The sequence below is a fragment of the Sturnira hondurensis genome, unplaced genomic scaffold, assembly GCF_014824575.4.
Source record: "Sturnira hondurensis isolate 20B ecotype Veracruz unplaced genomic scaffold, ASM1482457v3 Scaffold0002840, whole genome shotgun sequence".
Taxonomy (NCBI): Eukaryota; Metazoa; Chordata; class Mammalia; order Chiroptera; family Phyllostomidae; genus Sturnira; species Sturnira hondurensis.
Window position 1 is genome coordinate 34,702,950 of NW_028075471.1, and position 26,893 is coordinate 34,729,842.

Below are 26,893 nucleotides of genomic sequence, written 5' to 3' on the forward strand. Positions count from 1 at the left end.
GTCTGAGGATCCAGCAGGTTTCTCTCTTTTCTTTACACTAAAGGGGGTGAAAAATACAACTTCAATAGTAAAAGAAAATACAAGTTAATGCGGACTTTGCCACAACTTTCAATGCTTGTATTAACTAACATTTCTGCACTGAGGAGTTTGGAGAAGTGACTGCTACCAGGCAGCAGGCTGACAGGGAAATGGTGCTATTTCAAGACAGCTATATTTTTCAGTATCTTCTATTTGTTTGTTTTCACTGATATAATAAAAAATTATTTGGGAATATAGATAAGAATAATCTGCCCCCACAACATTTTCCTGCCAATTAAATATCAAAGAAAACACAAAAACTTACATGGCACTGTAGTTCCAAATCTGGTGGGATTCAACACTATGAACCTGTTTTTCAAGCTTCTTCGTCCCACACCTTGAGCTCCTATTAATACTAACGTCTTTCTTTGGAAGGGAGGCATTTTGGCTACCTCCTCATAGATCTGTATTTCATGACGATCAAATTCTAAATGTAAAAGGAAATGGAAAACATCACATTCAATTGTCTTTTATAGGGACAAAAAACCTCTGTTATTCTGTTCAGTAATGTCTTAGTTGTCTTGATAGTTAAATATCATTTAAATTGTACTCAGTACAGATTTATTTTTATTAATTGGGTAAAGTACAAGAAATTATACTTTAATTTAAACATCTGCTTCCATCCATGTGCTCTTAAAATTTGTCTAGCCAAGCTAGAAAAATGTCTGCTTCATCCTTACCAGATATTTTATTCATAAAATCTTTTATCATCAACTCATGCGTAGAAATAACTCTTTTAAAATAAATAATTCATTGACAAATAGTTTATATAATTTATTCAGCTAAAAAGTGTGTATCAGCCCTGGCTGGCCTGTGAACCAAAGGGTCACAGGTTCAACTCCAAGCCAGGGCACATGCCTGGGTTGCAGGCCAGGTCTCCAGTTGGGGGGCGTGCGAGAGGTAACCACTCATTGATGTTTCTTTCCTTCTCCCTTCCTTTATCTAAAAATAAATAAATAAAATCTTTGTAAAAAAAATCACAGCCTTAAGAATAAAGTATGTATCAAATATGGAAGACAGCAGCACACCTAGCATGGATACTTAAATAAGTTCTTGTAGAGAACTTATTTAAATGAATAAATACTGTCTTAGTGATTCTGCAAATATCAGTTTGCATGTATTTGCATTTATTAATCAATACAATGAATGTGGAAAACAGACTGACATTTAATTATTAAGATTCTAAATTTATGTATAACATAAAATATAGAATCCAAATTATTTTCAGTAATACAAATTATTACATTCCACAATTATAATCTTATTCAATAGAAAAATTACAAATTTCCTATTTTGTAAAAAAGCTTTAACAACATATATTTAATGACTAATAAGGCTAAATTGAGTTTAAAATATTATATTGCTATTATTATGGCTATAACTCTCAAGCTGTGGTAATAACACTTCTTCCTTAGGTTATTTTAACAGCAACTTTTTTGAACTGATATTAAGGGAGAGCCTGTTTTCTCATTATTATATTATTATAATGTATTATTATATTATTCTTTTATAGTATGCTATTTAGTTTAATACCAGTAAAGAGGCAGCTAGGAAATAAAGAAAGTACTTCAAGATGGACAATTCCTTTGAGTAAGTTTCCAGAGCTATGTTTCACTCCTGTCGGCCTCTAAAAATGAAAAGAGTAACTATGGTAGTTGTCATATTTATCTTTCCTTAAGTCTAAAAGATTTCAGAAAGAATCCTAAGAGATCAGACCGATATTTTTTTCATTTTTATTTGACTTTGGTGGGCAGGACTATGCTCTACCCCGCACAGCCCCCTGGCCTGGGCAGATGAGACTAAGAGTTGGTTCCGTACTATTTTCCCAAAAGTATTATGGACACTGTTAGGCCAGATATAGTTGCCTCAATCATAACTTTTTTAATACCTTCATAAAGGCATTTTGCTCTTTGGAAATGACATATAAGTTACTATCAAAGTTCTCTGAATAAATAGTTTCAATTATAAATTGCTCCTTCATTAACACAAGTATAAATCCTAACCAATTCATTGTATTGTAAACTATACTCATAAAATAAAGCACACTGGTGATGGTATAAACATAAATAATATTAGGATTTAAATAATGTCTTTATATTATATCATACTGTGCATTCACATGAATTGAGTACTAATCTGAGTTATGTTCATTGACCATTTATACATTTAGATCTTATGCCACACTGATTAATAATATAAAGCTATTTCACTTAGACTTCTCATAAAGTATTGCAAACGTACCTGCATTTCTGGTTGTAAGGTACATCATCTTTTTCTTTTTTTTGCTACTTATGGTTCCACAAAAAGGTCCTGAAGGATGACAAGACAAATATAACCTAAGCAGCATGTCAAAATATGATAAAGTTGCCCTGTGGTTTTCTATAGGAGTGGAACAATGATCTCCCCAGTGCTGCATCCTACAAAGCAGAAGGGGGCAGCTGAGCCACTGAATTCTAACACCACACCAGCAGGTGGCATAAAGGTATCAAAAGTTTACGTTTGAGAGTGATACAATAAAGCAGATGGGGATTAATGTTAGATATATACTAAAGTCATTTGCTAATTCATATGAAAGAGGTAAAGAAAACTGGCCACAAAGGGTGACTTGTTACTTATTGCGTAGCTCATCACCTGAACTGTCCCAGTCTCTTCTAACAAATGCCTTTCTCTTCTCTTCCAGGAACTGGCTTGGAATGAGACCAGCGCTTCCTCCCTCTTTTACATGGCTAGCCTAGAATCAAATTAATGAATTGTGTATGTCAGTGACCAAAATTTGAGACGATATTCTAAAAAGTAGGACAAGCAGTAGTCAGTAAAAAAAGAAATACCACATTTGCTCTTAAAAACTGATCTTGAGACTTAAATCCACGGCACTGTCAAATTATTTAAACACTTTAGCACTAAGGAATCAAGTGGTACCTAATCAAGCAATCCACCCACCACCTGGTAGGAAAATTTGGGGACCAAAAGACAAAAGTAGACAGGCTCTTCAAATTTCCAAAACTTTTTATTTATAATACTAAGTCAAGAATGGAAAGGAACAAATGCTATTCCATGTGCTTACAGGACATTTCATCTAGCATCCTTTAGTAAGATATTTTCTACCAACCTTAATCCTACCATGTTGGTATTTCCTGAGGCCACATCCCAGAAAGACAGCAGTGGGAACAGAGTGGAGCCTTTTATTCACGCTATCGGCAATCTGAATATCCTCAGAAGTAGTAAGTTTAAGGAGGTAAAACTTCAACTACTGCCAAGAAACTTTTAAAATAAAATCCAAAGAAGTGCCAGTAGTCAGAGAACTGGCTACCTAGTGGCTTATTTCACAAAGTCAGTGACTTTATTCTTACAAACAAACATAAAAAAATCTGGTACATTTTTAGCAATTACAATCCCCAAAGAAACAGGCAACAAAAAATGCAGGAAGAAATTGAGATAATGGTGAAAAAATTAGACAACAAAACTAAGAGATGGCATTCAAAAAGTCAGAAAATAGAAAATGGAAAAATTCAATAAAGGACACAGCCACAGAAGGCAGGTATTTTAGGTGACCCGTCTAAGAAAATCAGTGGAAAGTTGCTGAAATCATGAATTCTATTTCTTCATTTTCTAAGCAATTATACATATTAATGTCTTACTTTATTTTTTTAAAGATGTTATTTATCTTTAGAGGGGAAGGAAAGGAGAGAAAGAGAGAAACATCAATGTATGGTTGCCTCTCATGGGTCCCCTGCTGGGAACCGGCCTGCAACCCAGGCATGTGCCCTGACTGGGAATTGAACCGCAATCCTTTGGTTTACAGGCCCGCGCTCAATCCACTGAGCTACACCAGCCAGGGCCTAATGTCTTACTTTAAATTTAAGGACATCTTAGTAAGATTGTTCTCATTCTTATAATTCATTTCCCTTATAAGTCAATATAACTTATTAGAGCTAATTACATTACTGATGTATCAGTTTAATTTAGAGTTTAGTGCTGAGTCCCAAATCCTTTTCTCACAGGTTGTTTTTTAATGAGACTCTGATAGCTTAAGGAAATTTAAACTTTTGATTTCCTAGTTTCTCTGGTTCTGAACACTGTGGTTGTTACCAGATGCAAACAATGACAAAAACAGACTATGGCTGCTAGGAATTTCTGAAAGCTGTATTAAGGGAAATGGGAAAGAACACCATCCCACAGATCTGGAAAACCAAGGGGACAGAGTACAGTGATAAAACACATCCTGTTCCATAAACACAGACTTCAATCCACAATCAAAAACACACTGGTGATACAGCATGCCTTCACTTCTCAATAAATGAGAAGAGGCAGGCAAAGAGATTTAAGAGTTAAGAGCTTAAAAACTTGTTTTATTTGCCATGAATGTATTCGGAGGAAGAGGTGACAAGAGAAAGACTACAACAACCACAATAAAAAAAAAAACAACTCCTGGTTAAAACAAATAAAAACAAACACTGAAAAGGGATGGCCCCAAACAAGTTGTTCTTACCCAATTCTCTATCTTACTGCAATTACCCATCTGAAAGAACGGACTGGTCTAATCCCTAAACCAGGGATGGCATCACAGACTTGTTAATCCTGTATTTATTAACAGCTACTCACAAATTCTCTCCCAATTTGGTCTTTTATCCATAAAATCAGCAGCCTCGAAGTAGGAGCTATTCATGCAGGAAGAAACACTGGAACAAATGGGAATAATAGCATCTTCCTAAAGATTCAAATATTGGCCAGATCTACGACCAAAAATAAAAAAGCAGTTGAGGAAATTTTGAGAAGCATACTAACCTGCCACCAGTTTGGATCTTCTCTGTTTACAATCTGAAGAATTTCTCCTTTTGAAAACTTCAATCCTGCTTCTTTGCAGGGTATTAGGTTATCATTGTATGGATTATAATCAAAATGACACTTCACAAATACCTAAAACACACAGAATAATTTAAAATACTATAGATTATCATTTGTCACTGAATATTTGAAATCTTTTGCAAAACACTCAGATTTCATTGTTATTGACAATATATTTATATATTTTTTAATCCTCACCCAAGGACATGCTTTCTGATTTTAGAGAGAGGGGAAGGGGGAGGGGAAGGGGGAGAGAAATAATGATGTGAGAGAGAAACATCAATCAGTTGCCTCTCGTACGTGCCCTGATCGAGGATCAAACCCACAACCTAGGCATGTGCCTGGACCTGGAATTGAACTGGCAACCTTTTGGTTTATGGGAAGGTGCTCCAACCAACTGAATTACACAATCCAGGAATTTGACAACATATTTAATACTTCAACCAAGAAACTTATCTGTCTTTCAAATAAAAATTAAATTATTAGGACATTAATAATTTGGTATCAGAAAAGAAAATACGAAATAAACATTAACACCACATTAAAATTTTGTTTCTATTTTAATGTCTAATCTTAAATCAACAGAGTTTGACAATCATTAATTCTATCTTTCTTTTCACATAAATTTCCAACCAACACTGCATAATTTTTATGCAAGCAAATGTTATTTCCTAATTAACATCCTGAAACAATGTATGCAGTTGATTGAAGGCATATATTTCACATATATTGGGACTGACTTTTTGAAAGAGTCTGAAACCAAAATTAAATAATAAAAGTTCATGTTGAACATGGACTGAGCTATATTTAGTAACCTTAAAAAAATAGCAACTTTCATCCCTATTAATACTTTTCTTTTTAAATCACATAGACTTATACTGGCCAAAACTAGTGTGGAAAATACTTTTCTGGAATCATCTTGCTCTAATTTTATGATTGGCATTAAACTAATTATAAGACAAATACTGAAAAAGGCTTGAAACTACTTTAAATTATTTTAACTATATAAATTTCTTTTAAATATGTCTTATCAATAAAGGTAAGTCAGTTATCAGTTAGTTATGATCTCCAGTATCTTGAATATTTTGCTTACTTACTTCAGTTTGAATTCTAATTAAGTTAAGCATTTTCAGTATTTGATAGCAAGTTCACACATAATTTTTCTTAAAACAAACTTTTCATGCATATTTATAGGAATTCAAATTTTACCTTCTAAAAACTGACTAAGCATTACTCAGCAGGTAAACTTCAACAAGCAGGAAAAGCACATAATTAGTCAAAATAATGTTATCTTTCTATTTGTCTATCATATGCCTATAAATATAACCACACCAGATAGTCAAATAACACACATAAATACCTTATTAGTGTAGTATAAGGTAATGTGATGGATGCATATTAAATGATTTAAAAATAATTAAATTTGGCAACATGTGACCAAATTTTAGTTTTCCACAATTAGATGATTTTAAAAGAAAGCATTCAGAACATTTTCAACAACTTTGGAAAGGCTAAATATTAATGTTTAAAAAAATTAGCAAGCCAATCATTTTTTCAGATATACAACTTCAGCTATATCTAAAAAAGCAAGCATACAAATAATATTAAGATAGCCTAAAATGTGACAATTGGCTAACTTGACAATGACATGCAGCTCAATGATTTGGCAGTGGAGAAAACCCCATATGATTAAGTTCAATAAAGGTAGATTTAGTTGGCTGGTGAGACAGAAAAGCGGAGTACCGGAGACTGTCCTGGAATGACATCATACCTGATGGGCGTGTGCTGGATGCCTCTCCGTTTTGATGCAACTCTAGAAATATATTTTTCATTGTATAAATAAAGCCAGGCTTTACAGTGATAATAAATCAACAAAATAGAAACAAACTAATGGCCGATTTTATTACTCACTCATTTGGCAAAGCAACTACTTCCCTAAATAATTGTCCATACAGTATACTATCTGAAAATCATAGATGATAGAAGCAAAAAGTCAAGAGGGGTTTGAGATGAGGCAGAGAAAAGCATGGACATGCAAAGTTGTAAAAATACTAGGAGACTCCTTACTTCTCAAGAAAGCTGCACAGATGAGTAATGAGAACACCGTGTCATCATGACGATGTTTCTAATTCTTCCCTGTGGAACAGGCTATGTTTTGTAACCATAAAGCTCAGATTTTCTGAGTTTGTCCAAATTCCAAATATTCATTCCCCAACTCCCAACAAACTGTTCTGAAAATGCATTGTTTGTAGAACAAAAACCATACCTTTCAAATGTAAAGGGTTTCTTGAGGAAATAATTTTTATTTTTTCACTTATTAGTTTTGGAACATTACTTTCATGCTCAAAAACTCAAATTAAATTGGCCTCACTTTTAACTTTGAAAATTTGTATGAAAGAACTAATGAACCCAATCTTTGATCTAAACATTTTATAATAACCTTAAAATCATTAGATATTTGTCTAGTATAATTATAGTTTATTAAGTGCATTTTAAACAGTTTCACTATAGGCTATGGATGTTAACTGGTCATTTGTTATTAAAAAGTTTCTAAATACAACCTAACATATTTCAATCTCACAACCTTATTAAAAGAAAGGTCTGAATGACTAACAATCTAAAGTAGATGGGAGAGAGAAAGAGAAGTACAAATGGCTTTTAAATATAGGAGGAGATGTGTACAACCTCAGAGTAGAAAAACGAACTAAAACTATAATATGGTAACACTTTGTTCCTGTTAGATTAGCATAAATACAAATACTTGATATACCAGGGCTGGACTATAAGCCAACAGTTTTTCTTCTAACAGGTTGGTAAAAATACAGGTTCAATCCCTTGGGAAGACAATTGGCAATAACTTTCAAAATACAAATGTAGAACTCTCTGACCTAGCAATCCACCTCTGGGAAAATATTCAACGGTAATGTTATTCAGATATATATAAAGTGACTTATGAATAAGACTATTAACTACTGAATTATTCCCAGCTGGAAAAGATCAGACATACCTGATTACTTAACAATAGGGAACTAATTAAACAAATCTATGTAATATAACACTATGCAGATGTTAAAAAGAGGAGGGGGATGTATTTCCACAGGCAGATTGTGTATCAAAAAGGAAAGATCTTCAAGACAGTGTGGTTAGTTAAAAAAACAAATCAAAACAAAAAAACAAGGTTCAGAGTGTGACACTATGTAACCTTTTCATAAAAAAGGAGGTAGAAGGGAAAAAAGAGTAAATAATTTTTTGCTTGCATATGAATAAAGAAACTCTGGAAAGATAAATTAATAGCATGGTATCCTATAGGGTTGTGTGAGGACTAGATTAGTAGAAAATTAGGAAGGAGGTTTCAACTAAAAATAAATTTCTATTTCTTGAATTTTGAATCATGGGAATGATTTCACTTATTTAGAACATAAATATCTGTAGTAATAAAAGATAAAATGATTCCTGCTTCTAAGATGAAACAACGAGAACCCCCAACCTAAAACAAGTAAAACACTAAACAAAATATGTGAAACATTTTTCAAGACATCAGACAATGAAGGTGCTGATTCCTAAAATGCAGGAGCAAGATGAGCCATACACTTGCTCCAGCTAAAGGCACAAAGTTTCCACTGCGCGACTTGGGAAAGGAAAATCTGTGTGGAGCCTGGTGGTCTCCAAAAGTTGAGGAGAGGACAGGAGACCAAGGTGGCTACCGTGCACAGAATAATCAGTGAGGAAAGGGCTACACTCAGAAAGGCCTCAAGAACTGCAGAGGGGTCACTTGGGTCTTCAGCAAAGTACTGATCAGTGCTCATGATTGAGAACACTGCTCAAGGTCAGGTAAAGAACCAGCATTACAGAGAACAAATTCAGGAGTTTGTACAGGGTCAAAAATAGCCTCTATTTCACCAGCGTGAATGGGAAAACCTCATCATTCATGAGGCACTGAGTATTAAGAGGGGTTATGCCCTACACTTAATCCTGCTGTGGTTCCTAACAAACCTTAAAAGCAAGACCTAAAATGATCAAACTGCTCCCAAGTAACTTAAGCATCCTAGAACAAAGCCTAGGAATATTTCGAAGGATACAGAAACGTCCAGTACTCAACAAGGCAAAATTCATGATGTTTGTTTGACAGCCAATCAAAAATGACCAGGCATAGCCCTGGCTGGCGTAGCTCAGTGGATTGAGCGCGGGCCTGCAAACCACACGATCGCGGTTCAATTCCCAGTCAGGGCACATGCCTGGGTTGCAGGCCAGTTCCCAGCAGGGGACTCATGAGAGGCAACCATACATTGATATTTCTCTCTTTCCCTTCCTCTCTAAAGATAAATAAATAAAACCTTAAAAAAAATTACCAGGCATGCAAATAAGTAGGAAAATATAACCTAAAACATAACCTAAAACAATTCAGAAAAATCGATCAAAAGTGATACCAAAAGTGGGATACCAAAAGTGGGGGCAGGGGTGAGGGAGGGGGAGTAGGGTCTAGGGCAGGTAAATGGTGGGTGGAGATTTGACTTGAAGTGGTGAATGCACAATGCTGTGTACACTTGATGTATGTAGAGTTGTACATCTGAAACCTGTATAATTCTGTTAACCAGTATCACCCCAATGAATTCAATAAAAAGAAAAAAAAATTAAAATCTTTGTATTATACTGCTAAGAGAATGAAAAAGACAAGCCTTTTCACTAAAAGAAATCTTTGTTAATCTTAATTATGATAAAGTACTTGTATTCAGAAGACATAAATTCTCAAAGCCAAATTAAAAAAATACGACTCAATAAAAAATGGGTAAAAGATTTAAAGGTATCACCAAACTAGACATAAGCATGGCATAAACACATGAAAAAATGCTTAATGTTAGTAGTTATTAGGAAAATGCAAATTAAAATCATACGAGATAAAGACTGACCATACCAAAAGGTGGTGAAGATGTGTAGTACCTGAAGCTCTCATATAATGCTGTGGGGAACATAAGTTAGTGCTACCACTTTTGAAAATATCTTACTCTCTATACCTTAATAATAAACCCCTGTTTCTGCTTTTCTGACTCAGAAATGACTTGGCTATTCATCTTATCAAATACCATGAAAAACCCATTGGAATTTTTATTGGAATTTCATCAAATTTGCAAGTCAACTTGAGGAAAACTGACATCTTTACAATAGTCTATTTCTGTCCATGAACATGATATATATTGCTGTTTATTTAGATATTCATCATAACATTTTTGTGTGTAGCCGTCTTGAGTTTTTTTGTTAGATTTATTCCGCGACATAAATGTGACATTTTCTGACTCTACTGTAAATGTCTTAGTCACATGTCTAGATGTTTGCTGATGACATATAGAAATGCAACTGATTTTTGCATACTAATCTTATTTTCAAGCACCTTGCTAAACTCTATTTTTCAAATAATTTATAGTTTTGGGAAGTTTCCATTCCATTAAAAAAATAATTATCTGAAAATAAGTTTTATTGTCTCATATTTAAACCCTTTGCCTTTATATTCTGTATTTTTGTGCTTATTGAACTTTCAATAAAGTAGTACATAGAAGTGGTGCTAGTGAACATTGTTCTCTAGTTCTTAATTAAAAAAAAAAAAAAAGCAGCCCAGGCTGGCGTAACTCAGTGGATTGAGCGCGGGCCTGCGAACCAGATGATCGCGGTTCGATTCCCAGTCAGGGCACATGCCTGGGTTGCAGGCCAGTTCCTTGCAGGCTAACTACCAGCAGGGGATGCACAAAAGGCAACCATACATTGATGTTTCTCTCCCTCTCTCCTTCCCCTCTAAAGATAAATAAATAAATAAAATCTTTAAAAAAAAAAAAAGCAAAGTCTTAATGTTTTAAACTTGATGTGCTGGCTTCTTTGGCTTAATGAATGCCAACAAATAAATGTGTATAAACGATAATTTTAAAAGCAGCAGTTTTAAGGGAGGCTCAGAATTCCATTACACACTAAACAAAAATTTTTAAAGCAGTTAAAATTCTTGAAGTTTTATTTTTTTCAGAAGTTGAGTCAAGTCCATTTCCTTCATTAAAATTCTGAACAATATCATCCTATTCCCCAAAAGCAAGTGGTACTTTTCCATCCAGCTTCTGCCAGTGTCCTCAGGCTTGCCGACATCAAGCTGCTCTAAGATGCTGGGTGGCACTTCTGTCAGCTCCTTTGTCTAGATGTGGCTGATAATGGTGAAAGTATTTGCTGCCACAGACGGCTGAGCGTTGGGATTGTTAAAGTGGGTTGCCATTCCCCGGTTTGCACACATACTTGCTTCTTTGATATCAGAGATACTATTTATTCCCATTTCCTTTAAGGAGAACGAAAGACTTTTATCATCTGTTGTAAGAGATACTTGTGTTATCATTTGTTATTCCGTATACTATCTCAAGGCAACTCCTTGTTACCACACAATTATGCCTGAAGTTTGGCTAGCTTCTCTTGGCACTCAAGAAGTGTCAGGCTGACCAGCTGAGGGTCTAGTTCCTGATTTTAAAGGAATGGTTCCAACAGTCAACTAATGATTCAAAATGTTTGTTCAATTTTTTTAAAACTAAGATTTGAAAGGTTCTTTCCTGATCCTAAATTATTAATCTTTTTAAAAGAATCATGAATAGGTATTGAATTTTATAAAATTCTCTACTGAGGGTTTTCCCTTTCAAGCTGTTAATGTGCTTAGTTACATACATGGATTATCTGATAGGAAACCATCCTAGCATACATGGGATAAATCCAACGTGGACATGTTGTATTATCATTTTAATATATGATTACATTTCACATGCTAATATTTTGAGAATTTTTACATATACATCCTTGAGTGAAATCAAACTTTAATTTCTTGTATTTTTGTTTTTAAGTATATTTTACTGATTATGCAATTACAGTTTTCCCATTTTTCCTCCCTTTTCTCCCCCTCCATCCTGCACCCCCCACCTGCATTCCCCCACCCCCTTAGTTCATGTTCATGGGTTGTACATATAAGTTCATTGGCTTCTCCATTTCCTATATTATTCTTAACCTTCCTCTCTCTATTTTGTTCCTACCATTTATGCTTCTTATTCCCTGTTCCTTTCCCCCCATTTTCCCTCCTCCCTGCTGATAACCCTCCATGTGATCTCCATTTCTGTGATGCTGTCCTATTCCAGTTAGTTGCTTTGTTTTTGTTTTTAAGGTTCAGTTGTTGAAAGTTGTGAGCTTGTTGTCATTTTATTGTTCATATTTTTAATCTTCTTCTATTCCTTAGATAAGTCCCTTTTACATTTCATATAGTAAGGTCTTGGTGAAACTGAACTGCCTCAACTTGACCTTGTCTGAGAAGCACTTTATCTGCCCTTCCATTCTAAACGATAGCTTTGCTAGATAGAGTAATCTTGGATGTAGGTCCTTGTCTTTCACGACTTTGAATACTTTTTTCCAGCCCCTTCTTGCCTACAAGGTTCCTTCTGAGAAATCAGCTGATAGTATTATGGGAACTCTGCTGCTTTTAAGATTATCTCCTTTCCTTTCACCTTGGGTAACTTAATTATGATGTGTCTTTGTGTATACCCCCTTGGGTCCAGCTTCTTTGGGACTTTCCAAGCTTCCTGAACTTGCATGCTTATTTCTTTCACCAGATTGTATAAGTTTTCCTTCATTATTTTTTCAAATAACTTTTCAGTTTCTTGCTCCCCCTGTTCTCCTTCTGGAACCCCTTTGATTGAAATGTTAGAACGTTTAAAGTTATCCCAGAGGTTCCTAAGCCTCTCTCATTTTTTTTGAGTTCTTGTTTCTTCACTCTGTTCTGGTTGAATGTTTACCTCTTCCTTCTGTTTCAAATCACTGGCTTGAGTCCATTTCCTTCCCTTCACTATTGGTTTCCTGTATATTTTTCTTTATTTCACTTTGTATAGGCTTCACTTCTTCCTTTATTTTGCATCTGTATCCAATCATTTCTGTGAGTATCCTGATTACTAGTGTTTTGAACTCTGCATCTGATAGGTTGGCTAGCTCCTTGTCACTTAGTTCCTTTTCTGGAGTTTTGATCTGTTCTTTCATTTGGGGACATTTTTCTTTGTCTTGGCATACCATTTATGTTGTAAGGGGTGGAGCCTTAGGTGTTCACCAGGGTGAGGCAATCCATGTAGCTGCAATGTGGCACTGTGTGGGGGAGGGGTCAGAGAGGGAACAATGCTGCTTGCTGGGCTCTCACCCCACATTGTCACTTCCCCTGCTACCCACAAGAAAATCAGGCCCTTCTGGTGCTGATTCCTGGGTGGGTGGGCTTGTGTACATTCTAGGACCCGTCCAACAGACTCTCCTGTGAGACTGGGAGTTTCTCCCACTACAACAAGCACATGATTTTACAGCCAAAGGTTTTGAAGCTTATTTCCCTGCACTGGAACCCTGGTTTGAACTATCTGTCTTGCTCCATAATTGTTCCTGTTGCTTTATCCTACACAAATGTGGGGCCACCTGGTCTGCCAGCCTCTGCCTCACCACACATCCCCTCCACCCCAGGTCTGTCCCTCCTTCAGGTCTGGATGTTTCTTCTTTAACTCCTTGGTTGTTAGACTTTAATACAGTTCAATCTTCTGGAAGTTCTGGTTGTTTTTTGTCTTTAAATTCACTCTTGTCCTTGTATTGGTTGTGCAAGGAAGTAAAGTGTACCTCCCTATGCCTCCATCTTGGCTGGAAGTTCTAATTTCTTATAATATTTTTTGGTACCTGGGTTATATTTGCCTCAAAGAACAAGTAACAAGGAACTCAATTTGGCCTTAATGAACAAAAATGGAATTATAAACAGCCTTTGGGAACTCTATATGCACTTTGAAGAACTTCAGAATTAAGTACAATTTCTAATTTACCTTAGTCTTCAAATTTTAACATATAGACCCTTAGAATTTTTAGTAAGCACCTCAAATGATACTGATAGGGATGATCTACTGACCATGCTTTGAAAAACAGTACATTGAGACTTCCCACATTGGGAAGTCCTGGCTTCCATCTGCTCTCACAGCAATTCTTTCAGTGCTGAAGAGGCTAAATACCCTTGCTTCCCCCAGTATCTCTTAAGTAAGATAACCATAGTTTGCCCAGGACGCTCTTTGTTTATGCCTGTTGTTATAGTATAATTAGCAATCTCTCCCCCTCTCACCTTAAAAAGGTCCAATACAGATATGCCTTAGCTCTCCAGTTTGAAGATTTCATGTTACAGTTTCTTTTCTTTTTTTTTATGGTAGGATAGGTCTGAAAGCCACAGGCTTGGATGACCTCTCTTTCCCCATTTCGATCCCTTCTCCCAGTTCTTAAGGCTGAATAAAAACCAGTGTTTGAGAAGGCACTGGGATAAGGCAAGACAGAGCTAAATATCCTTGCATCTCATGTTATTCAGATTAGTTCCCCACTTGTAGAATCTACAGAGGAATTTAGGCCAAAGCCCTAGCTATTAATATTTTAAAAATTATTTTTCCTGCAAAAGTCCATTATGGGCATGGTGAGCTGGTAAGACCAGCTCAAAGTTTGGACCACAGGGTGAAAAAATGTTCCTAAATAACTAAAACATAATTTTTAAAATTACATTTTTGGTTCTATTTATCAAGATGAAAATGTGCAAATAATGATTCTTTTCCTTGAAGACAAGTTCTCTACCTTCATTTCCACCAAAGTTCATTGTAAGGCTTTCAGAAGTCCAAGTTATATATAAAAATCATGCCTAAATATTCTATCCTATCCTCTGAGTAACAATATAAAACAGGTATTCAACATGTTATTTCAAACAATTGCATGAGAACAAAAAAGCCTTTTAAATTTTCATATTAACAATATGAAAATAAGATATATTAATAGTATTTTTAGATTTAAAAGAATCTTAAAATTTTAAAACTCCCACATGAAATAATAAATTTCTGGAACTAACCCAATCAATTAACAGCATCTGAAACACCGGTAGACATTTTAGGTGTTTTAGAGGTGCTGTAGAGGAGAATAATGGGGGAAAGACAGGGAAGGGGCTAGCAAAGGAACACAAATAGAGGACCCATGAGCACAGACATTGGGGGAGATTGTCTGTGGGGGTGAAGGGGTAAGGTAGGGGTGAGTAATGGGGAAAAAGGTGGGACAACTGTAACTGAACAATACATATAAAAAATAAACATTGATTTTAACATACATTAAAAAAAATAAAGCTCTGGTAGGTATCTCGCATTTCTGCATTATCTAGGCTTGAAAACCCTCTCCTCAGTTCCAACACTCCTACAATAATTGTCAACTGTTTCTTTGTAATTACTTCACTACTTTTCCTTCCTTTATAATTCTATTACAACAGCGATTTTCAGCCATTTTCATCCCATTGTACATATAAACTAGTCACTAAAGTTCTGTGGCACACCCAAGAATATATATTCTACTCATCTGACCAAAAAAAAATAGGTACAATTTTGATTCATTTATACCAGATAGCTATTTTTGTGTTGGCTGTTGTCATTTTTTTATTTGACACTCTAAGGGAAAAGAGGTCAGTGTCCCTGACTAAATAGTCTAGTATTGCACGTTTTAAAAATTCTTGTAGCACACTGATAGAAAATCCCTGCTCTAGTCCATCATGTGCACACTAAGCTATAGGTAGTTGAAACTACATTCTTCTCTCACAGGGCCTGGAACATAATAGGTACCAAAAATGTCTACTAGAGTAATGACTAAAAGGGTTTTTCTGGTACCTAGCTGTACATTGTTCACAGTGTTCCCAAAGAGATTTCTTTACTAATTCCTTTATAGTAATAAGATGACATTAATTGTTTAAAAATTCCACCATGATAAAATAAGGCAATTCAGAACAATTAAATCAAACATTTTCTCCCTTTTCTTCAGCAAAAGAACAGCAAGTGGTGCTTATATCCAACAGATGATTAAAGAAATAAAAGTACTCTTGATATTACCAAGAATTTTATTACTAACCTGTTGAGGAGTAATTGTATCTCTATAGCTCGGTAAAATTTTCAGGGTGACACTTCCACTAATATTCTTCAGTAATTCTTGCAACTCCTTCGGATTGTTTCCAACCTCATGGCCATTGACTTCTTTAATGATATCTCCCACATGGAGCAGACCTTGTCGATCTATCATGCCTCCATGAAGGATTCGGGCAATTACCAGGTCATTATTTTCAACCCTAAATGTTACACCCTTAAGAAAATAAAAAATGGAATTGTCGGTGATTTAGAAAAAAAATCTAAAAAAAAAAAAATCTAACACACTCATGAATATGTGTATATAAGAAAATAATTCTAAAATTAGATGAGTAATTCTTATTTTCCTTATGTTCTCTCCTGTGTCAATACTCTAATCTCCTTTAACCATGTGCAACTGTGACAACAAATAGCGCCCCTACAAAAAAAGTTCCATGGCAAGGTGAACGTGAGGAAATGAAACATATACTAGGCTTCATCCCCCAGGGTAAAAGGAACCTCGAAGGGTGGTTGTACATTCTGATGGCCTTGTTCCTGGCTTTTCTTTATTCCATTTCACTGTTTTTATAGTCAGGATCCAGAAATAATAATTTTAGCAGGGAAGTATAAATGTCACTTCTTACAGAGCCCTACCATGTCTTCACTTTTCAATAATTTCTTCTGTGTTTTGATACTATCATTAGCAAGCAACCTGAGGTAATTTCTTCAAAGGGTATAAGGAAAAAAATACAGTCCTTGTTTTCCGAAATCTTTGCTACCCATTAGCAAACTTCTTCTTGCCTCTATTTCAATTTAACTTTTACCTTAGTTTAATTTTTTATACTAAATCAAGTTGAGAGAGCATCAAGTGTGTATCTTATATAGAAGCTACAAAAGACATAAAACATATACAAATAAAGTTTCATTACGATACAAGTTATAAGAGAAAAAAATGATATACAGTGGCTGAGCCACAAGTATGTCAGACTTCAGATATAAGAAGGCACCGACTTATTCACTCACCAATGGTTCCCCAGCTCTTTTGTGAATACCAAGAATACGAATGGCATCTACTGGTAATAACTGATTATTGACAGAATTATTCATTTCTGGGCTTGATGGAGGTGAATCATAACACTTTGATGCCACAATATCATGAGCCTCCAAGAGTGACTGTAAGGAATCAAAACAGCCTGTGGTTATTAATTACTGAGGGAAAAAGTTATTAAAGATAACTTAGTTCATTATCCCAGTAAAGTACTAAAAATCTGTCCAACACACACATTAGTGAATCTCCAAATTTGAGTAAAATCAAATGTATGTAGAATCTTTTAAAGAAATATAAACATATTTTAAACATCAAACAATAACATATTCCTTTCTTGAAGAGAGTTTTGTGACTTTTGTAAAAAGTGCCATGTTCAATGGAAACAGAACCTGGATTGCCAAGTGTGGTACAGTGGAAGCCCTGGAGTTCATTGCCACTGTTATCACCATCAGCTCCATTCAATATTTACCATCAATCCCTATTAATTACTTACCATGCAAACTCAACTGGCAGTAACCCTAATTTTTACTTTAATGTAGTTAATAATACCAAATATTTTTACATGTGCAAGATGTTTGCTAAAAAGATGTCCAATAGAAAACAGAAAAATATCAGCATATTATATCAGTGACAGCAAATTTTTATATTAGAAATAAAGTTTGTAGTCTACAAAATACATATTTTTATGGGGAACAAAATGAGCCAGTGATGGTTCTGACTATAGTTTTAACTTCTACATATACTATACATGTGCTATCATCATGGATGACTTTAATTTAGCTTTCTAGGAATTTCTTATTTTTGTATATTTTTATTTTTCATTTATACTGTAAATGTGTATACTTCACACAAAGCTAAGTTGAAATTTTTTTTTGAGTGGATGGAATGTGAGTTCAAAAAAAATAATTTAAAATACAAAGAAGGGAGCAAATGTCAACAAATTCAGAACAGAGATAATCAGCACATGGATTTTATTGACAATTTCTGGTTATTTCATGAAAATATATGTAAGAGATTAAAAAAAGTTACACATTTATATATAAGGATTATTCTGATAAATTCTAGAAGTCACTAAGATCTCTAATCTAGTCTTTTGTTTTCACCCTGTACTCACTTTCTTAGGGAATATTATTCACTCCTAGGACTTGTACTACTACATATACATTGATAATTTCCAATTTTATACCTTTGGTCCAGACCTTTCATGAGCTTCAGATTCATATATTAAAGATCTATCTAAAACTATGATATGATAACTTGAAAAGTTATAAAAAAATATGATAACTTGAAAATCAAAGTGTTAAGGATTGTAGAGCATTAAAACATATTGAACTAATGAAAAATCCAAACCAAAGGATTGAAAAAAGACATTTGTTACTATTTAAGTTGCTACTTTAAACAATTCTTTATTTTGAAAATTGGTAAAGGGAAAGATCAAACATTTCTTTGACTTTTCAGTGGGAAATGCATTATATAGCAAACTAAATAGCCGATTTGATGAGGAAAAGCTCTACATCACATAAGAACACCAGCCAATAAATGTAGAATGACAGAATTTTTTAAAATGTCATTTTGGATTATTAATGTGTTCATCAGTAGGCCAATGGATGAAAGGAAATAGCATTTGCATAATGTTAGAATAACACACTATATTACTTCTAGTGGAGAAGCTTTCAAAGGAAGGGTTAGACTGTCACTGCTCTCAATCAAGGGGTCAATCTCAGCATCTATCGTGGTAGGCCGACCAGGCACTACTCTAGGAGGATTACTACTGTGAATACACAGAGAATAATGGAAGAGCTTCTCTCTTCCGCAACCGTCACATGTAACCAGCCACCAAGCCCTGTCAATTTTACTGTTTAAAACTTGAAATCCTCATTTTTACACTGCCACCACAATTTCTTGCCTTTGTACTTAACAAATCTCCATAATCTGACCTCTTGCTGCTCAATACCTTCTCTCATTCCTGCCCAAGTTTTCCCATTGTCCTCCGGATAAACTCTGAATAACCTAGTGTCTTATAGGTCTCAATCAACTGGCCCCTGCACAAAGGGTGTCTCTGATGTGTGTCTATTTTTTTGTACTTCACATACTGATTTATGTAGAAAACCATTTCACCATAAATCTTCAAATTTCACAGTAACATTGAGAGTCCCAGAAGGTCTTTGAGAAAAATCAAGGGGGTGTTGCTTCCTAACATCTGCAGTGGAAAGCGGGTGACACTTTATTTCTCTATCCCACCAGCATGTATTGAATAGTCTGTTTTTTCTCCACTAAAATGTACTATCTCTGTCATAAATCAGGTTGCCATATTTCTGGGGCTGCTATTCTCATCAATTAATCTATTTTTTTAATGCTGACCCAATACTACACTATCTTCATTACAGATTTACAAGAAACCTCCGCGCATCCCCTTTCTCTTCTGAAACTGGTTCTTCTTTGCTAAAATGATTAACTCTTCATTGACATAGACCAATACTTAAGTTGTACTTATTTTTTGTGCCTACCAAAAGTATGTTGTGTAAGTTTCTACCCTTACACAGCTCTCTGTTGTTCCAAGGTCACCAAATGCACCCCAGTCCTAGAAGCAACACTGAAAATGTGTATGACTGACCATAAGGAGGTCTGGGAAATGGTGGTAGTGAGGAAGAAAAATCCGGTATCACGGAGAAAAATATCTCCAGCAAGTGGTCTGATGGTGAATCGGGTTTTTTTTTTTAAATTACACAAAGAACAATCTACTCTGATGTATTTCTGTGACAAACATCATAGATTTATGTAATGTCTGTTAGTTACATATGTCTGTTTATATATCCTCAGAATATCAGAATATTAAAATACCTATCTTGGAATTTACATATTACAAAGTATGGCCCTAAATAACATTTAAAAACCTCATCTTAGACTGGAACTCAACTATTAAAGGAGAATATTTGGGAACACAGTGGACATGGAGAGACCACAGGGAGGGAAAGTTTACCTGGAAGTGAGGCTCTTTGAGTATTCCAACCAGCTCTGCCACGTTTTCATCCACATTGACTAGAGGGGTGATATCTTCGAGAATTTCATTGACTAATTCCAAGTTGTTGTCACTAACAGCTTCTAGTTTTGAATCTTCTAGCCTCTCATGAGCCTAAAAAGACAACGGTAAAGCAATAATACATACTGTTTTGCTCCAGACTGTGATTTTCTTCTTGATTTGTTTCTTTTTTTGTAAGGCTGTAGAAGATATGACTTGATGGTTTGATTCATTGAAACAAAATGTAATAATTCAATCAGAGCTAATATATAGTTTTGGGGGGCTTTTTAGTAAATGTGTTCATGCATTGTAACAAATCTTGGCTGCTATTCCTGTAAGTCATGGAAACTCATTTTTATAACTAAACCACGAAAAATCTAAATAGGCCAAATGATAATAAAAAACACTATTTCTTCCACAACAAAATGTCCTAATGACTTTCTAGACTAGGCTCAAATTCTAGATGACAAGCTTTATTATAATAAATGATTAAGCATAATAAAAATAAAGAATAGACACAATCATTGTATAGGTTAACACTCAAAAATAATAAAAATCATTTTGGGAAACCTAGAATTCTTATGCTACCATCTTCCAATTTTTGAAAAACAACAAAATAATATATTCAGGGGAGTAAGTTCTTATAACTGGGCCTTCAGGACTATATGATTTTATCACTATATATCTTAAGCTATTTTTTAAAATCTCCTAAACTTTTTCACATAAATTGGACTGTGAACCACACTGTCACAGAAAATCAGTAGTTCTAATTACCCTTTAATAGTAGTAGGACAGTTTTTTAAAATTTACTTATTGATTTTATAGGGAGAGGGTAAGCAAGAGACTGAGAGATAGAAAGAGAAACATTGATTTGTTATTCCACTTATCTATGCACTCATTGGCTGACTTTTGTTATGTGCCCTGACCTGGGATCAAACCCACAACCTTGGCATACTGGGATGATAGTAACCAAATGAGCTGGGCCAAGGGCCAAAGCAGAGTTTTTTGTTGTTTTTTTTAACTTTGATGCATTTATATAAGGTGGCCCTCACAAAAGCTCCCCAAAGATGTTTATGATTATTGGATTTTTTAAATCAATGGAAATTTTATTTTTATTGTTTCAAATTACTTTATCGTTGATCAATTACTGTTGTCTACATTTTCCCCCCACCATTCCCCCCCAACTCCATCCAAACCCACCTCCCTCCCTTGCTTCCACCCTCCCCCTGGATTTTGTCCATGTGTCCTTTATAGTAGTTCCGGAAAACCCTCCTCCCTACTGTCCCCTCGCCACTCCCCTCTGGCTATCATTAGGTTGTCCTTAATTTCAATGTCTCTGGTTATACTTTGCTTTTTTCTTTTGTGGATTATGTACCAGTTAAAGGTGAGATCATATGGTATTTGTCCCTCACTGCCTGGCTTACTTTACTTAGCATAATGCTCTCCAGTTCCATCCATGCTGTTGCAAAGGGTAGGAGCTCTTTCCTTCTCTCTGCTGTGTAGAATTCCATTGTGTAAATGTACTATAATTTTTTGATCCACTCATTTACTGATGGGCACTTAGGTTGCTTCCAGCAGTTGTCTATTGTAAATTGTGTTGCTATGAATATTGGGGTGCATAGGTTCTTTTAGTGGTGTTTCAGGGCTTATAGGGTATAATCCCAGCAGTGGAATTGCTGGGTCAACAAAGCAGAGTTTTTAATTCAAACTGAGAGTGAACATTAGGTAGTCTTCATCTTTTAGTGTTCTTTGATTTTTGATAAATGGTTGCTGTCTGATTTTGAAGACATGCAAAGAAAGCATTATTATTAAGATTTAGTTTAGAAATGAAAGCATGTAAAGTGTCAAGTCTTACACATATTTTAAGATTCATTTCTGAAAGTGCTGAAGAAAAATTCAAATTTCAAGTGGCAACACTGTCAATTAAACTTTATTTGATACCTATAATACTTTCTTATTTCTATCATATAGAGAGAATTCTTCAGAGTCCAAATACACACATTTTAATTTTTTAAATACAATTTAAAAAAATATTTTATTTATTTTTTAGAGAGAGAGGAAGGGAGGGAGAAAGGGAGAGAAACATCAGTGTGTGGTTCCCTCTTGTGTGCTCCCTTCCGGGGACCTAGCCCCAGGCATGTGCCCTGACTGAAATCAAACCAGTGACCCTTTGGTTCACAGGCCAATGCTCAAGTCATGGAACCATGCCGGCCAGAGCTAAAATGCAATTTTTTAAAAATTTAAATGTAATTTTGGGTTATTCACAAAGTAAAACAAGTTTTTAAAAAGTGGGGGCCATACATTCAGTAACATTTTTTAAAAGTACTTCAGAAGAAGAAATTTTAAGTCATGTGAAGTAAACTGATAAAGAAGAAATTATACCTGCTTTTAAACAAAGAAAAATGTCAAAACACCAAATGTAATTTAATCAGAGGAGAAAGTTTCTATCATATTTACATAAGAAAAAAAATAAGACTAGAAATACCACAAAGAATGAGAATAGGTAAATGTGAAATTTTTTGAAAGCTTGATAAGAATAGGATAATGAAAATACACACTACATATCATGAAATGAATATCAACTTTGGAAAAATACTAAAATAATTAACATAATGAGTTCTTTCAAAACAAGCTAGAATTCTGTTTTAATATAGATACTTGCTTTAATAAATTTCTAATTTAGCAGCATTAATCTTGCAATACTCTAACACTCTTAAAATAGTATAAGAAACCTTAAAACAAAAAGAAAACAGTTAACATTTATTGAGGGCTTTTTCATGTGTATGTGTCAGGAACCACACAAGTATTTTCAGTGCAATGTGAGTGCAAGTGTGTGAGTGTATGTGTGCGTTTTTGGCAAAGATAGGTATGTTGTTATCATCCTCATCTTACAGACGGGGACACTGATACAAAATGAAATGAAGTGATTTGTTTAGGTTCACAGCACTGGTAATACACAGAGTCTGGTAATCTTTTATCAAGGCTTGAGCTCCCACACTCGTGCCGAGTAGGGGTGTCCAGCCCACTGGCTGCCTGTGACCCAGGATGGCTATGAATGCGGCCCAACACTAACTGTAAGTTTACTTAAAACATTATGAGATTTTTTTTTGTTTTTGTTAGTGTTTGTGTATTTAATGTGTGACCCAAGACGACTTTTCTTCCCATGTGGCCCAGAGATGCTAGAAGATTGGACAACCGAAAGCTTATTTGACTCTATCACTATACAGAGCCACATAATTAATTATTCAATCCAATATATGATGCATTAAATGTGTAACAGATGCTCTCACTGCCTGCTAATTGACTTGTTGCTTCTTAACATAGCTCTTCCAGTCCAAAGACGTTAATTTGTTCCACCACATCAATCTCTGTACTTATTTTATACTCCCCTGGTTCAGAACACCACCCTCCCCTTCAACCTTCACTCCTTTGCTCCAAGTAAGAGCTATAAAGACTATCACTTTCTCTGGGAAACATACAGTAAATGGCTTTCCTTAAGGTAGTATGCCAATATTCTGTTAACATGATCAACATATAGTAACAATGCTTTAGATATTGGTAGACTCTGATTCAATTAAAGACTGAGATACAAAGCAACAGAAATGATCACTGACTTGAAAACTCTAATACAACACCTTCCTTTCTATATTCATCTACTTTACTGCTCCCAAATTGGGTGGGGACAGATGGGAATGTGGAAAAAATAATGGCAAGAGATAAACAGGAAGTCAAGTAGGAGGCAGAACCATGTAATAAAAACAAACGTGCCTAAAGATATTTTCATACCAACTGCACAGACTGGTTCTATGGTAGGAAAGAATCTGACAAGGTAATACAGAAATTCTCAGAGGAAGATAAAGTCTTTTTGTAAAACTGCAGCTGTAATTATATTAACATGGAAAATCAATTTCTGAAATATAGTTGGGTTCAATCAAGATTGATTTTACTTTTATTGAGAAAGCAAATGCTGGTTCTTATTTTTAAATATATATCTTTTTAATCTCTAAATTTTTGTGAAAGAAGTTTAAAGTCAGAATTTATTTAGTAGCTTTCAAGAGGCAAGTACCACCTGGAATTCAATCAAACCAAAACAAAGGAAATGCTAACCAGAGGGACAGATGAATCACATGCATTTGAGTAAATGGGTCTTGTTTCCTTACAAAGAAACACTAGAGAAAGCTAGCATAACTCAATAAAAGCATATTCGCCTTCCATAGCTGGAAGAACATGCTATGACTGACTTTGCAGAACACTTGGAGCTAATGCATATATGGCCTAGTCTTGTGGTATGGCCAGTTCTGAGAATGTTACTCACCACTACACCTTAGAAAAATAAAGTACAGAGAAGAAAAAGTGCTTTCAGAACTTCTGAGTATTTTGGCCAAGTTCAGTTTAACCATGCTTGCAAGGAATTTTTTTAAAAAATTAACAACTTAAAAAAATTTTAACAGAAGTTGTGGGCAAATATCAGAAGTGACAGATACTATTCTCTGTTAATGATAATACACTATTACGATGTGTAGTAATCTTGCCATTCTCCCTTTTTTAAAAAATATTTTATTTATCTTTAGAGGGGAGGGGAAGGAGAGAGGAAGGAAACATCAATGTATGGTTGCTTCTCGTGCATCCCCTGCAAGGAACTGGCCCCTGCCGGAAACTGGCCTGCAATCCAAGCATGTGCCCTGACTGGGAATCGAACCGCGATCGTCTGGTTCACAGGCCCGCGCTCCATCCACTAAGCTACACCAGCCAGGGCTCATTCTCCCTTAAAAGAACCAAAATATCATAAATTTTGTTTCTATATTCCTAGAACATGGCTAAGATGTAGGAGTTGCTCATTAAATATTTTTAATAGAGCTAAGTAAATGAGAAATAAGTTTGACTGTGGTCAAGAGTCATTCTCTTATTGTAGAGACTTTAGAATAAGAAAGATGAAGAGAAGCTCATAGTCAAAAATGAACAAGAATTTGAGCACAAAGTAGAAATGAGACAGAGAGAATGGGAAACTCAATTTTTACCTTGCTTCTTCATACATTATATCAAAAAGGATAAGATCTGTTCTGAACAAAAAAAAATGGATGAAATAAGTATAATTAGAATAGAATTCTCTGAGTAAAGAATTTGTCAGAAATCATCCAGTTAAGCAGAAGGAGTTCAAATTCTTAGATTTGATAAGTTATATCTTTATAATTTATAATTGGAATCATACAGTATGTGGCCTTTTCCGACTGGCTTCTTTCACTTAGCAATATGCATTTAAGGGTTCCTCCATGTCTTTTCATGCCTTGATAGCTCATTTATTTTTTTTATCTCTGAATAACATTCCATTGTCTGATGTACCACACAGTATTTATCCACGCATCTTACTGAAAAACTTCTTGGTTACTTCTAAGTTTGGACAATCAACTCACCTGGGTAAATATCAAGGAGCACAACTGCCAGACTGTACAGTAGTAACACTATCTTTAGCTTTGTAAGAAACTGCCAGACTGTCTTCCAAAATAGTCATATCATTTTGCATTGCTACCAGCAACAAAGGAACAGCTCTCTGTAGGATATGTTTTGCAAACATGTTCTCCCAGTCAGTAGCTTGCCTTTTCATTTTCTTAATGGTGCCGTTTGAAAAGGAAAAGTTTTAAATTTTGATAAAATCTCAATCACATTTTTTGTTAAGTTCTATGCTTTTTATATCTTACCTGAAAACTTTCTTCTTAACTCAGGGTCACAGAGTTTTTCTTATGTATTCTTTTAGTTTTAAGTCTTAGCTCTTAGTTTGCAGATCTAAGATCTATTTTGAACTAAGTTTTGTAACCAAGGTGAAGAAAAAGTTGATGTTCATTTTTTTGTATATAAATATTCAGTTGTTCCAGCAACATTCACTGAAAATATTATATTATCATTTTGTCATTGAACTACCATGACGCTATTAACAAAAATCAGTTGACTGTGTAGGTCTCTTTCTGGACTTTATTCCACACCACTGACCTATATGCTGGAACTACAGTCTTCATTAATGTAGAGTGATCACAATCCTTGAGATCAGGCTGTGGAAGACGTAGCATTTTGCTGTTCTTCGAAACAGCAAAATGTTGGCTAGTCTATGTTATTTAAAAATTTCAATATCATCCCATCAACCTGAAATTCTGACTGGGATTATACTGATATATAGCTGGTTGCTGAGAATTAGCATATTAAGAATATTAAGCCTTCAATCCTTCACTTACGTATGTATGCATGTATGTCTGTACAGGCATACCTTGTTTTATTGCACTTTGCTTTGTGGGTGACAATGCGCCTGGTCACCTCAGAGCTCTGATGAAGATGTACAAGGTTATTAATGTTGTTTCTGTGCCTGCTAACACAACAGCCATTCTGCAGCCCACAGATCAAGGAGTAATTCAACTTTCAAGTCTTACTATCTAAGAAATACGTTTGTAAGACTACAGCTGCCATAGATAGTGATTTCTCCATTGGATCTGGGCAAAGTAAACTGAAAACCTTCTGGAAAGGATTCATTATTCTAGATGTCATTAAGAACATTTGTGTCACGGGAAAAAGCAGAAATACAAACATTAACACAAGGTGAGAAGTCGATTTCAACCATCATGGATGACTTTCCTGAGCTAAAGACTTCAGTGGATGAAGCAACCACAGATGTGGTGGAAAACAGCAAGAGAACTAAAATTTAGAAGTACAGTCCAAATATGTGACTCAATTGCTCCAATTTTACAATAAAACTTTAACAGATAGAGTTGCTACTTATGGATGAGCAAAGAAAGTGGTTTTGATATGAAATATACTCCTGGTAAAGGACTTAGAATATGACGTAAACTTAGCTGATCAAACAGTGGCAGGAGTTGAGAGGACTGACTTCAATTTTGAAAGAAGTTCTGCTGTGAGTAAGGACTTCGCAGCCCTGCCCTCCCACTCTTTAACTTTTCCCAAATGGTTCTCACTTTAAAGACCCAGTGCCATATGCCC

The 26,893-nt window shown here is 35.0% G+C and overlaps 1 protein-coding gene across 2 annotated transcripts in view; it reads right to left on the reverse strand.

The window, feature by feature from the left end:
* PALS2 (protein associated with LIN7 2, MAGUK p55 family member) overlaps positions 1–26,893 on the reverse strand; it is a 43,347-nt gene that overhangs the window by 13,729 nt on the left and 2,725 nt on the right. The window contains exons 2-9 of one of the 2 annotated variants that reach the window (XM_037041284.1): positions 19,874–20,026; positions 16,869–17,018; positions 15,856–16,083; positions 6,695–6,736; positions 4,864–4,995; positions 2,710–2,809; positions 2,320–2,388; positions 344–505 (exon numbers count right to left, since the gene is read on the reverse strand). In XM_037041284.1, the coding sequence (XP_036897179.1) occupies positions 344–505; positions 2,320–2,388; positions 2,710–2,809; positions 4,864–4,995; positions 6,695–6,736; positions 15,856–16,083; positions 16,869–17,018; positions 19,874–20,026 (1,036 nt within the window). The remainder of the gene's footprint in view (positions 1–343; positions 506–2,319; positions 2,389–2,709; positions 2,810–4,863; positions 4,996–6,694; positions 6,737–15,855; positions 16,084–16,868; positions 17,019–19,873; positions 20,027–26,893) is intronic. The other variant, XM_037041285.1, reaches the window with a different exon arrangement.